The 12670-nt window shown below is 43.5% G+C and overlaps 1 protein-coding gene across 20 annotated transcripts in view; it reads right to left on the minus strand.

Moving 5' to 3' along the window:
• The window catches only part of RBFOX1 (RNA binding fox-1 homolog 1), a 1985071-nt gene that overhangs the window by 38361 nt on the left and 1934040 nt on the right, over positions 1-12670 (minus strand). For 11 of the 20 annotated variants that reach the window (XM_031433195.2, XM_064478211.1, XM_064478215.1 and 8 more), the window contains one exon: positions 9533-9572. In XM_031433195.2, the coding sequence (XP_031289055.1) occupies positions 9533-9572 (40 nt within the window). Of the gene's footprint in view, positions 1-3763; positions 3807-9532; positions 9573-12670 lie in introns of all 20 variants that reach the window. The other 9 variants (XM_064478203.1, XM_064478214.1, XM_064478206.1 and 6 more) reach the window with 1 other exon arrangement.

Consider the following 12670-nt stretch of genomic DNA (forward strand, 5'->3'; position numbering starts at 1 on the left):
GGAAATGCATAGTCCCACAAGCCCCCGAGAGAAGCCTTCTCACCCTCACTGCAAAGGGACAATTCAGGGCAGACTACCGAGTCAGCGCATCTCCAATAGTCGATAACTGGTGGGGCGTGGGGGGCGTGGGGGGCGTGGGGCTTAACAGAATCTTGGGTGGGGGGAGTTTGTTATTTTTGGCTCTCTATATAGGGGAAGAACTAAATCGTAGGACAGAAAACTGATGAATGATGAAACAGCAAAAAGCATCTTTTAAAACGCAGATGTACTAGTCTCGGTAGTTTATTTCTACCCTCTGCCAATTGCAGCTAACTTTCAGAGTAAATTTGCTATCGCTTCCATAGCAATTCCAAAAAGGCAGTTTATCCTTAAACAAGTTTGTTCTTCGGATCATTCTGGAAAAGACACATCCAAGACATTCTGACAGATAATCACCAATAATTTGGAACCCGTAGTTTAAAAAAAAAAAAAAGTCTCTCTTGAAAAACAATGTGGAAGTTAAAAAAAGAGGTCTATAGCCAGACACCACCTGGTGTTCCAAACACCATGTTCTCTAATTAGGAACGGAGAAACTCATTAAATGTGCTGAGGGGTTGCAAAACCAAAGCAGTTGTCACACCAGCACCAAGCTCAAGACGCAGACTGATGGGCTGAGGGGAAACTGGGTCACCGGATTTCTGGAGCCATGCTTTTCATCTGCCTGCCCAGCTCCTTGGCTTTCATCGTGTATCCGCAAAGATGCAGGTGTGCAGCTATGCAGCCTAACTTAATGAGGTAGGGAGGGGCTGGCATTGGCTAGCTGACTGCTAGGAGGCATTAGCTGCAACCAGCTGGAAGCTTTGAGTGGAGAAGCTTTGTGTATGTGTGTATGCGTGTGTTATTTTTTTGTCCACTCCCAGAATGAAAAACAAGAATTCTTGCAAAGATCTCTAAATCAAAGGCCATGTTAAGTCAATTGTGATTTGCTGACTATGAATTTGGTCCCAACAAAGATAGCTAGCAATGTCCTGCTGACAAACCCTCTTCTTTGAACTCTTTAACTTCCCCAGCTTCTGCAGTGGTTTCCATCAGTGGAAGCTGGTAACAAGTATGATAAGTGGGAAAAACTAGAATATACCTAAAAGGAACCTCACTGACTGCTTGATGCTTATCGCATGAACATGAAATGGATGTGGGGACACCTGGGGTCCTTCTGCACGACAGAGGGGCAGAAGGAAGCTTTGGGAAGGACCCGGCCTCTGTATGCTTGCATTTGACTTGGCCATTTAGAGAAAATAAGTGTGTGTTTCCGTTGCAAGGCAGGCACAAGTAGTCAATGTCCTGGCATTTGTCTTTGTTATTTAAGAATTTGTTTTTCAGGCATTTCTGATGCAACAGTCAGAGTCATAGCTGGCTAAAGTCTGTGGAGCCAGTGGAGAGATTTTGACCTTGGTCAGCGATCTCCTTGCTCTCCAGTAGACCTGATGGTGATGGAGATGTTCTATATCTGTGTTGTCCAATATGGTGGCCACTTGTCCTAAATGTCTAGCAAACCCTTGAAATGTGGCTGGTACGGCAAACAAAAATTTTAATTTATTTAATTTGAGTTCATTTGAATTTAAATGTAAATAGCCACATGGGGCTGGTGGCTGCAGTACTGGACATTCCAGGTCTAAGTGATCCATGAAATATATCATAACTGGAAAAAGAAAGAGATTGGATGGCTTGATACCTCTACATCCACATATTGCACTGTCTCCCTGTGCTATATTTATTCTGTATGAAGTCAATTTAAGGGGAAAGCTAGAGTTGTGTATTAACTCGGTGTATGTGTGCAGACACTGTAAAATGATCAAAAAAAATACAAATTGCTTTAATTTGCCTTTCTAACAGGTGACTCTAATCAATTTTATTGCTCTGTATTTTGCAGCTCGCTGAGCATAGCCAAGGCTTCTTGCAAGGTTCTGGGCTAATGTCTGAGAAAAAGCACTCACTGCCGTTTGCAGTCACCAAACCGTGTTCATGTTGAAACTGGTCCTCCCAGACTATAGGACAAAACAATGCGTCCTTGGACAATTAGATTTTTCCTACCACCAAGCCAAAGGGAAAGAAAGGGGTGACAAGCGCAGGACGGTTCTACCCTCCCTCCTCATAAAATGTACTCACTCTCACATGCTGGGCAGCGAAATACAAATGTGACCTTATAGAGAATATAAAACTTAAATGGTCATTATGGATTCCCCCTCCCACCCCTGCCACCACCATCAGATGTGGCCAGAATATACCGACTCACATGGTTGGAAACACTTCCTTTGTTAGCAAGACCTCTGGAGGTCCATTGCAGGGGGCACACACCAATTAAGGACCTCTAATGATGCTCCAGTGAACCATTTTCAAAACTGCGCTTGATGGGATATTCATGGTGGCAGGGAAAGGAAAGGTTTTCTGACCAAATAGGTTTGGGAGATGCTGAGTTAAACGAAATGAAACTGGTTCCTCATTTGTAGAACTTCGTAAAGCAATAATGATGAACACTGTGGCTCCCCACTGCATCGCTAATTGGTTTGACAGTGGAAATCACACTTTCAACTTGAGAGCACACTTTGGGGGAAAGGTGTTCAAATATTCAAATGGCGAATTGCTTAGGAGGTGGGGTGAAATTTTTGCGTGCTGGTGGGGACACGGGGGTGGGTAGGACTGTAATATGCCGTGGCCTCCCCAGCTTTCTGAGAATATTCAAGGATCCCACTTTGTGCAAAACAGGTGGATGAAACTATACATAAAATTTATGCAGTATAATGACATTTACAAGAACGTTGGCAAAAAGTGAAACGTAAATATAAATCATTACTCTTTCAATTTATCTGCATGATAGGTTCAGCTGATTTTGAAGTGTAGCAATAGAAGTCCAGTTTTCTTAAAAAGTGAAAATAAAAGTTAATCTTAGAAATTTGAATTATTTGGTCCTCTCCTAGGTCCAAGTACCCACTGTTTTCATCTTAGATTTCTTATTGAAACTTGATTAATCTCACGAAAAAAACAAAACCCAACAAAAAACACCTGTATTTTCTTAATTGACTTAATACCAAACAAAAATGAGATTTGCAGGATATAGGGAAACCATGTTATAAAGCTCCCACTGATCGCCTTTAGTTTTACCTTCTTCTTTCATTTTATTTGACAGTTTTAATGTTGATTACACACCAGATTTGGAGACTTAGCCAGCTACCCTCCAATGGATGTGCTGGGTTTTTTTCTTCCCACAAGTTCGTTCATTTGGGGGTTGCTGAAGCACTGAGAAATAGGTTTGAGAGCTGTGGCAAGAGTTGTGAAATATATTTATAAGAAACTACAGTGAAACCAGCGGAAGTTATGTTAGCTATGCTGTCCCTCATTGCTGGATGTATAAAAGGTCTTTGGTTTAACCATCTCAGTTGACTTCAGGGACCTACCAAAAAATGTTTCAGACAACTGGTTCAATGAAACCCTTGAGTTCTTTTCACTGAATTTATATTAACTGAATCCAGATGCATTTTTAAGCCAAGAAAATGAATAGCCAAGCCAGACCTCTCTTTTGGTAACACACATCATCTAGCAAAGAGGGAGAATTTGAGGACGGGCATCTCTGTCCTAGAATTCACATCAAAACTGGAAAATTCAGTGAAGTCTTTCCTCCTTCTACGTTAGAGAACACCGCCCCTCCCCAGAATTGTCTTGTTAGTAGGATTTCACAGCAAACCCACAGTCATAGTGATGAGTTTTTCCACCAGCCGGGATTTCATACCTGGAGCAATTTATTGCCATACACAGGCTCTTGGTACACTACTCTATAAGGAAACAGAAATGTAATGTTTTCAATGCAAAACTGAAATAAATAAAAAGAAAATGCACAAGTCAGACAGAAATTCCAGAGCAATTCATTTACAAGTTTGCTTCTCTTATTTCACGGAGACCCTAAGCATGACCCAGGAAACCGAGAGGAACCAGGCACTGCCAGATGTTTTTAGTCACAAATCTCTGTGACTGGGAGCATCGATCGAGAAGGGGGAGTGGGGATCCCACCGCACTCACTGTATCTGTGATATAACCTGTGTTTATTTTTAAAGAAGGAAAAAGGATACTTTCATGGCTTCTTTCCCTTCCAAGCATATTTCAACAGTTCAGGTGAACCATCTCATGTTTCTCTCTTTAGCTCATCATTGGGATGTTCTGGAACACCCGAGGATTTAACCTTGCTACCTAATTATTGAGGCAGTGAAGATGACACCACAGCGCAACCGTAATGGTATCAGTGCCTTCATTTTTAAAAATTTTAATTTCAAATAACCACAGACAGCCCAACTGCATCTCATGAAATAATGAATCACATTGATGTCCCAAAGCTGTTTTTAACATATACAACTAGAAAAACGACATGTGTGTGCACCTGGGTCTAGAAAAGCTTCTTTCCTTCCCAGAAGCTTTTCCAGATCCCTTGACATTGTCATCACTTCACTCAAGTTCGACACTCACAAGGTCTCAGTAGGACAGGATCTCTGGGATAGACTGGGGAGCGGTTTGTGGGTGGGAGAGTTATTCACGCAGGAAGCTAATCTTCCATGTGAGCGGTTCTAACTGGAAGTGAAATTTTCCAGTTCCAGGGTAGACATCGAGGGGATGGAACCTTTTAAGAGATTTAGGGACTTGCCTTATAAAGCTGTGTGTATATAAAATGGATTTCTAATAGAGTCTGGCTTTTCTTTCCAATTTAGTTCTGGTTAGCCTTCCTTTTTAAGTTAAAAACCTACGTTTGTGGGACTACGCCTGTAAATCTAGCTCTCTCTCTCTCGCTTATTTGAATATTTCAAGTATAGATATTATCCCCAGGGGCCTGCCTGCCCCACTTGGTCTCCATTATGCTCTCGCTTCTCACCCTCCTCCTTTCTTTTCTTTCACTGCGATTCTCAAGTTTGCTCACTGAGGACAACAATGTTATTCTGTTGGCTCTGGGCTTAGGGGTTGAACCCGGTAGCTAGGTCACGTGGGCTCAAACCCCAATGTCAGTGAAGATTTCTGGACAAATTATTTCACCTATTTTTTGAAAAAAGTCTCCTCTTCTGGGGGAAAAAAAAATCCCAGCAACAATGGAGGTGATGGGTGATGGGTGATGGGTAATGTGTAATGCGATACCTCCTTTGTAGGTGAGGAGTGGACGAGGTGATGCAGTCAAGGCTGACTGTCTTGCCTTTTCCACAGTAGACGCTTGACTTCTTGGTCGGTCACTTCCCCCTGGTGACGGATCAGCCTAAGGCCCATTCCCGGCTGACTCACACTGAAAGTCCGGTCTCAGGAATAAGGACCTCGGGGTTTTATTCCGAGAATTTCCGCTTTCCAGCTTTACATGTTCCGGAAAGCAACTGACACTTCTCCCTCCTGAGCTCAAACCTCAGTGAAATGAGAACACCTCTCTGTTTTAAGATCCATGGATGACAGAGCAACATGAATTCAGAAATAACTGTGTTGAGCTGTGGTGTCAACCAGAAGCTTGTTACAACAGGGTTGAGGCATGGTGCAAAAATGCACTGGAACCTCATCGAGACATATTCACTAGGTAGCTTCACAGTTGCACTGAGGGTCTGGAAAGCTTAAGGCTTTCCGATTACAAGGGAGCAAGGAAAGCATTTATATTCTATTATCAGTTCTCTCTCTCCTCTCTCTCTCTTCTTATTCCCCTGTCCTCTCTTCCCTGCTTCCCAGGGCCCAGAACTCTGTATCTTACTCTAGTTTGTCAGGTCTTCTTTATAGCTTTATGAGCATTTCCTTCTCTCCATTTTCAATAATTCTCTTTTGCTCAAACGCCACATTCTCTGCTATGTCCCTGCGTGGGGGAAGACACCTATCTTGGGTAAGCTCAGTTCCTCTACCCTTATTTTCAGGAACTTGATCATTGCCGGCCTTGGGAGGTCTAGAGTTTCACCCCTAACTAGAATGCATTGCTTTGCAGGTCCAGGGAACGTGGTCCTCCTACTCCAACGTTCAGTTTCTCATACCCATGTGTCTCCTCTCCTATTATTTATATATTTTTTTCTTTATGTGTATATATATATTTTTTTTTCTTTAATTTGGTCCACTTTCTCATTAAAAAGAATTTATTGAAATATGTACCGCCAAGCAGTAATGGCGAACTTGTAGCTTTGATATGCAAGTTACATAAGCAGTGTGGCTGTGGAATACATCCTCCGGTAGGAGGGGTGCAGGTTGTGACCTCTGTCGTCCTCCTTGCTGACCCAGAACCCCCTGCGTCCACTGATGGGTGGCCTGAATGGGACAGGCTGTATTTCTCCTGCAGAGCTGGGCTCCGGCGTGCGATGATCTCTCCTTGCGCTCAGCCCAGAGGAGCCTCCTTGGTTTTCACCTTGGTTTCTAGCTCACGGCATCTGAGAACAAATCTACTGCCTCCAGCACTTTCAAGGTGTCTATGATCATGTCTGTCTCTCTCCTTAATCCTCCCTTCTCTGAAAGGTTTAAGGCAAGCTAGCCCTAGAGAGGAGGTTGTGGCTTGCTAGGGGCAGGGATCCTGCAGGTCTCTCAGATCCTAAGTGCTTAGGCAGGACTGGGACATGCCCGAGGGCTCCAACACCAGCTGGGAGGGATGGAAAGACCTTGGACAACAGAGAGGAAAAGTGGTACAAGGTCAAGGCTGGGGACAATCTGAGTAGGCAGCACTGGAGAGTAGACTCTCCTTACCTTCCTTAAAAGTAACCAAAGCCAGAACTCAGCCCAATAAAATTAAAGAGGAACAACTGGTTTAAACCTATTAGAGGTGGCCGATGCGTCTAACACACGTCCCATGTTTAGAATTGCCCTAAACCGATTTGCTGTGCATTATTTTTACTGAGATTGAAGGAGCAAGCCACAAACTTCCTTTAAGCAAAATACAGCCTTGCATGCCTTTTATGAACCTCTTGAATCGTCATTTCTTAAAAACAAACAAACAAACAGCACTGGGGACGTTTCCAGTCATGGGAACATACCAGTGTCTGAAGGCAGGTAGGGGTAGCAGCTTGAAAAAGCATGTTCAAGGTGATAATATACTTCTGTCCAGGATGAATCCTGCTCTGTAAACTCCAGAGTGCAGGAATTTTCACAGTCTTTCTTGCCTCTAAATCAACTTAAGGCCATCTGTGAGCCCTTGGTTTGCTGCCACGATGGGGCAGCCTAGTTCAACACCGTCCCCTACAGACAGGCACCATCCAGCAGCCACATTCCAAAGCTGCCGTCTTACACAGAGCAAAGTATTCCAAAAGCTACCTTCCTGGAAAGACGACAGAAATGTGCTGGGTAAACGGAGCTCAAAATTCATATTTCAGTTAGTCTTTCTGTCACCTCATTCCCTATTTGGAACTGTCTCCTGAAAAGTCCTATCATCATAATATGAGCAATGGGAGGAATGTATGAATGTTTTTGGATAGGAGGGTGGCTTGACAAGGGCAAGAGGAACAGAGCTCTAAACCTAGACACCAGGGAACTCCAGACTTGAAGATACTGACATGATATCCTTCAACTAAACCTCACCCAGTGGGAAACAACAGCCCCTAAAGGACCAAAAGCACAAAGGAACTTTTCTTGGAGCTTCTCACCCTGAATGGAATTTCTCTTTCCACCTTAGGCTGGATGCTGGCGTATTTACTCTCTTCTGAGTCCCTCGGCTCTCTCTATTTGCCTTGTTCTCCTGGATTTTCACTGGTCCCAACCAATGCAGACATACTCCATCCATTACTCTAACCAGTCCATTCTCTTTCCTAATTTGTGGGCTCCTACAGCATATGCCTTTAGGCAGCTTCTACTCCCTGCTATGCAGAAATCTGTAAGAAGATACCAATTTGACCAACCCATGAGGCAGCACAAATTAATAATTCAATAAATTATTGTCATTTTACAAATAATTCAATATGTGATTGTCATTTCACAGAGAAGGGAACACTCAATGAATGACAGCGAATATAATAATACGTTTGATTTTATCTAGACTTAGTAGTATCCACATTTTTCCCCTTTGGGTGAATATTGATGAAGATGGTTTTATTTTTGGTGGATTTTCTTTCTTACCCCCCCCCCCCCAATTTGTGGATCCCTTCCTGATTCCCCTCCATTTAGCTAATTAAAAAAAAAAAAGTTCTAAACTAAGTCCTAACTCCCTCTGTCTGCATCCATTATCCGGAGGCTACAGTGGGGAGGGTGTAGACTGATGTTTAGGTTCACTGGGTACCTGACTCCGCCCCTGCCTGCCACTCTATTTAAAATGGTATAAACTCAAAGTTTGGAAAAAGAGGACTTGAGAAGGAGTAGATGGAGATACACACACAAAAGAAAATCAGTTGTTCCCTGGGTGAATAAAAAGCATGTGGGTTGTTCACTCATTTTATTAAGAAAAAAAAAAAAACTAACTCATAGAATACAATAAATGTACTTGATGCAATAATGATATAACCCAAGTTCATCACTGATGGAGATTAATACTCTGTCTCAAAATTGTAATAATTTAAATTCAAAGGGAAGATAATTAAATAACTAGTGTCTTTCCTATTTTCTAGTAAATTGCCTCAATTTAATCAGAAATATGGTTTTATTTTTCTTTGTTATCTAGTCTGTAAAGCAACAGATACGATTCTACTGAATTTATTTGAGGTCACTTGTAATAAAAATAATTATAAGGATTAAAAAAATTCCCCCAATACTGCCCATTTATTTTAAATCATGTTTATTTCAAGTCATTTTCATAATATGTTTGATTTTATGCTAATATCATAGTATGGGAGAGTAACTACCTCTAGATCAACTTGAGTAAGTTTAATTATGGGCCCCATAATGAGAAACACCCTACTCTTTTCCAAAAGTGAAAAGATTAACAAAGTGACACTATTTAACAAATAATTCTAAATTTGATAAGTAACGCTAAGTCAGGTAATTGTTTGGGGTAAATGGAGGGAATGAAGGGTTGAAAAGAAAAGGTTGAATGCTCAAGTTGGTCTACATTTTGTTAGGAGACATTTCTTGCCAAAATCATCAATAGAGAGAGAGAGGTGGAGAGAGAGCGAGAGAGATGGGGTTGGGAGCAGAAACATCTTTCTAGGGCTGTAGTGATAAATAAATGTATTTGGAGGAAAACATCAAAACAATAGCCATGAAGATATCTTTTAACCCTCTACAGCTGCTAACTACAGCTGTTACCCTAAGTATGGTACTGAGAACACACAGACCATAGTGAGAACTTGAGAGAATTTCTTTCCACAGGAGAGTCTTTAATTTGACAAGGGAGAAATGCTACCATTTTGGGGGGGGGGGTTGGGGAGGGTTTGTATTCGTTCTGAAGTTAATCAAGGAGTTGGTTCCACTCACTCGACAGCATGGTGGCTGTCGTGAACAGAGCCCTTCTCTTCTGCCCTTTAAGCCTTTAAGACTCTTTCCCATAGTCCAGGAAGAGGAGCACGGATTAAAGAAATCGGCAGCAAACTTGTAAAAAGAATGACTCCGGGAGGAAACAAGGATGGCATGCACGTTAATGAATACTTACATAAATGTCTGCACCATAAAATCCATCCTGGTAAACAACACTGCAAGGGTGCACACACAAAGAGAAACATCCATATTAGTGCATTTCCCCATGCAGACACACCAACCCCTGCACTGGCGAAGTTAGTCTGCTCACAAGATCCGAAACACAGGAACCGAGGATCGTTTTCACATTGGTTAAGGAGGTTGGAGACAACAGCCGTCCATCAGACCGAGAAAATTAGGCTGGGGTCCGGCGTTGGCCCAGATTCAGGATGGGGTGGCGTGCCGGATACCCGACCTCCCGACCTTTCAGGAGGCAGGCAGAAACGCAAAGAGGATTGACGTTTATTTTAAGTGATCTGCTAAAAAGGCTTATAAAGGAGGGTCAGAGTTTGCATTCAGTCAAACCACCTCACTCCCCCTGGAAAAAAAAAATCATCCGCTTAAAATATATGATTGATCAGAGGAGGGGCATGGACGTCACATTTTCAGTGTGGGTTATAGCTGAATGACTTCAGGGGAGCTGGGTAATTCAGATGACTTCAGAAATTTTCTATATTCTTTCACAGTATAGTATTCTAGTTGGTAATTCCATGGGCCACTCTTTTGTGGTAAATGTAGAATATCTCTAATTATACAAGTGTGTAAACATGTGTGTATATGTATGTGCAAGTGTGTGTGTTTGGATACAAGTGTGTGCTTCATGTGCATGAATGCATCTGAATGCACATATGTGTTTGTACGTGTACGTGCACACGTGTGCATGTGTATACATGTGCACGAGTGCGTATGTACACCTTATACACATAGGCCCATGTGTATAAGTTGATAGATGTGCATGTATATATGAATGTATACAGTGTGCATATAATGTGTGTGGTAGTATGCATCTGCACATCTGTGTATACATGCATGCTCATGTGTGCATATGTGAGTATATGCATATATCTGTGTATATATTTGCATAAATTATACCCAGACTAACCAAACCCCACATTAGGTTTGAACAAGCCTGGTCTCTCAGCAGCTCTCTGATGCATACAGTCACCCCAGAGAGAAGGGATTTCACAGGACAGGGTCAGAAAAAGATCCTGGGCTTCTCCAGAAGTTTCCTGGTATAGCTTGAGGGAAATAGCCAGAGAAAGCAGCTCACGGCTTTGTGATTGTGGGAAACTGGCTCACAATTCCTAAGCATTTAAGTGGGTTTAAGTAAGGCTCCCACGTAGCCTGCACACCTCACTGGCTTTTGTGAAGATCACAGGATATTGCAAATATAAACATGTGGGTTTCTAAAGGCATGTTCCCAAAGGAGAGCAACTGTTATTAATAACCTTCCCTGATATCTTCCCATGGAGTTTACAGATGATTTATGATTCTGGCAAAGGACCAATGAGCCCCACCGTCGAATGGAGCTGGGGTCTTATGAAGCACGGCTTTGATTACCGAAGGATTCCAGCAGGTTTCAGAAGCAGAGTGGACCCGCAGGTAAGCCAAGCATATGGCGAACCGGTGGTGGGGGGCGCTTGACAACACACACATGCACACACGCACACGGCAGTGACACTGGTTTGCTGGAGAACACTGCAGTGCGCTTCTCAGAGGTTTTCAGAGTTGATTGGCTAACCCCCCAGTACCATTATCTTTAAAAACGTGGCAGGGATTTCGCTCGCTAAGGAGGTTGGTAGGAATCGCTTTCAGCTGTTTTCTTTTGGATCGAAAGGGCTACAGTTCACAAGAGCACTTGTCAAGCAGCGTAAAACCCTGATCCGAGATGCTGAGGTGTGCGGCAGCCGGAGCGCAGCTTTGATTTCTCTTTCAACATTTTTAACATAAAAAGATAGTATCTGTTGGGGGTCAGAAGGCAGGGCCAGCCTCTGCCAACAAGCCTGAGCCCAAAGCCGACTGTTCAACCAAATCAAAACAGCTCTGCCCCGTTCCTCCATGCCGTTTTGCTTTTGCACCTGCTGTTCCTTGTGCAGGGAGGGCCTTATCTCCTGACACCCTCATCCAAAGGCAGAAAAGCCATGTGAGATGGGAAACGCACAGGGATCTCAGTCACAGCCGCACCAATGAGCAGCTCTGGGCCCTGGGACTAATGACATATGCTGTCTGAGCCTCACTTACTCATCTGCAAAACGGGGAGAGGTTAGTAAGCCCCCACATCGAGGGACGACTTAGTGAGAAAATGTGTGCAAAGCCATGAGCAAGGTACTTGCCATCAAATGTCACATCTACGAGCTTTATCCAATGCCCACCCAAAGCGGGGTTTCCCCCTCCTGTAACTAATACCAACATCACGTTGTCTCCTGATCCTCACTTGGCCAAATAAATGTAAATACTGGTCAAATGTGAAATGCATTTGTGTATGTGTCTCATTTTGCCCTGAAAGGAGCACTCAGTAGCTTACTCAACATTCTCTGCCACTTAATAGCTACCACGTTGCTTTTCACCAGGAAGATGTACAATAAAAATTTATTGAGTGAATATTGCCCGTAATTTAAGGGGGGAGGCTGGGTACAAGGAGGTAACGGAAGGCGACCCAGTGCCATGCTAGGTTAGAATTCGGATCTGGTTATTCGGCATCAGTGGCTGTTGTCAGTGGAAGCGGGGAAGGGGGATACAGTTCAAAAATTGGAACCTGACTTAGGGGACCAGTGTGAGAGGCTAGACAGAACGTGATCCAGCTGTGAACAATAGATTAATATTTAACCAAATACAATGTCCATTCAAATATGGAAAGAGATGCCTTTCTCTAAATACTCGTAGGGGGCACCCCATCTGCGCCTGCTCTTCTGTGAATAACGGAGCAGACGCTGGGGGCTGTGCCAGTGGGCACGTGCTGTGGGCCAGGAGTGGCTGAGGCTGAGCTCCGGCCATGAAAGGGGCTCCTTTATCACCAGGACGAACTCTCCTGCACTGTGGCCAGCTGTGTGCCGCCGTGTCCAGCCTCTCTGGACTAATAACTCCCAGAAGCTGGCCCTGGTGTTCGCCTTAGTCTCAGCTGCCACGGTCCACCCTCCACTGTGGACCATGGAAAATGACTCTGGGACTCTGACGCATGCGACATGTACGAGACAGAGACCCCCAGGGCAAGTGTGACCGGGTGTCTTACACGGAGAGGCTCAAACAAACCAGATGATAAGTACAAGTGATTTCT

Source organism: Camelus dromedarius, chromosome 24 (assembly GCF_036321535.1).
Source record: "Camelus dromedarius isolate mCamDro1 chromosome 24, mCamDro1.pat, whole genome shotgun sequence".
NCBI lineage: Eukaryota > Metazoa > Chordata > Mammalia > Artiodactyla > Camelidae > Camelus > Camelus dromedarius.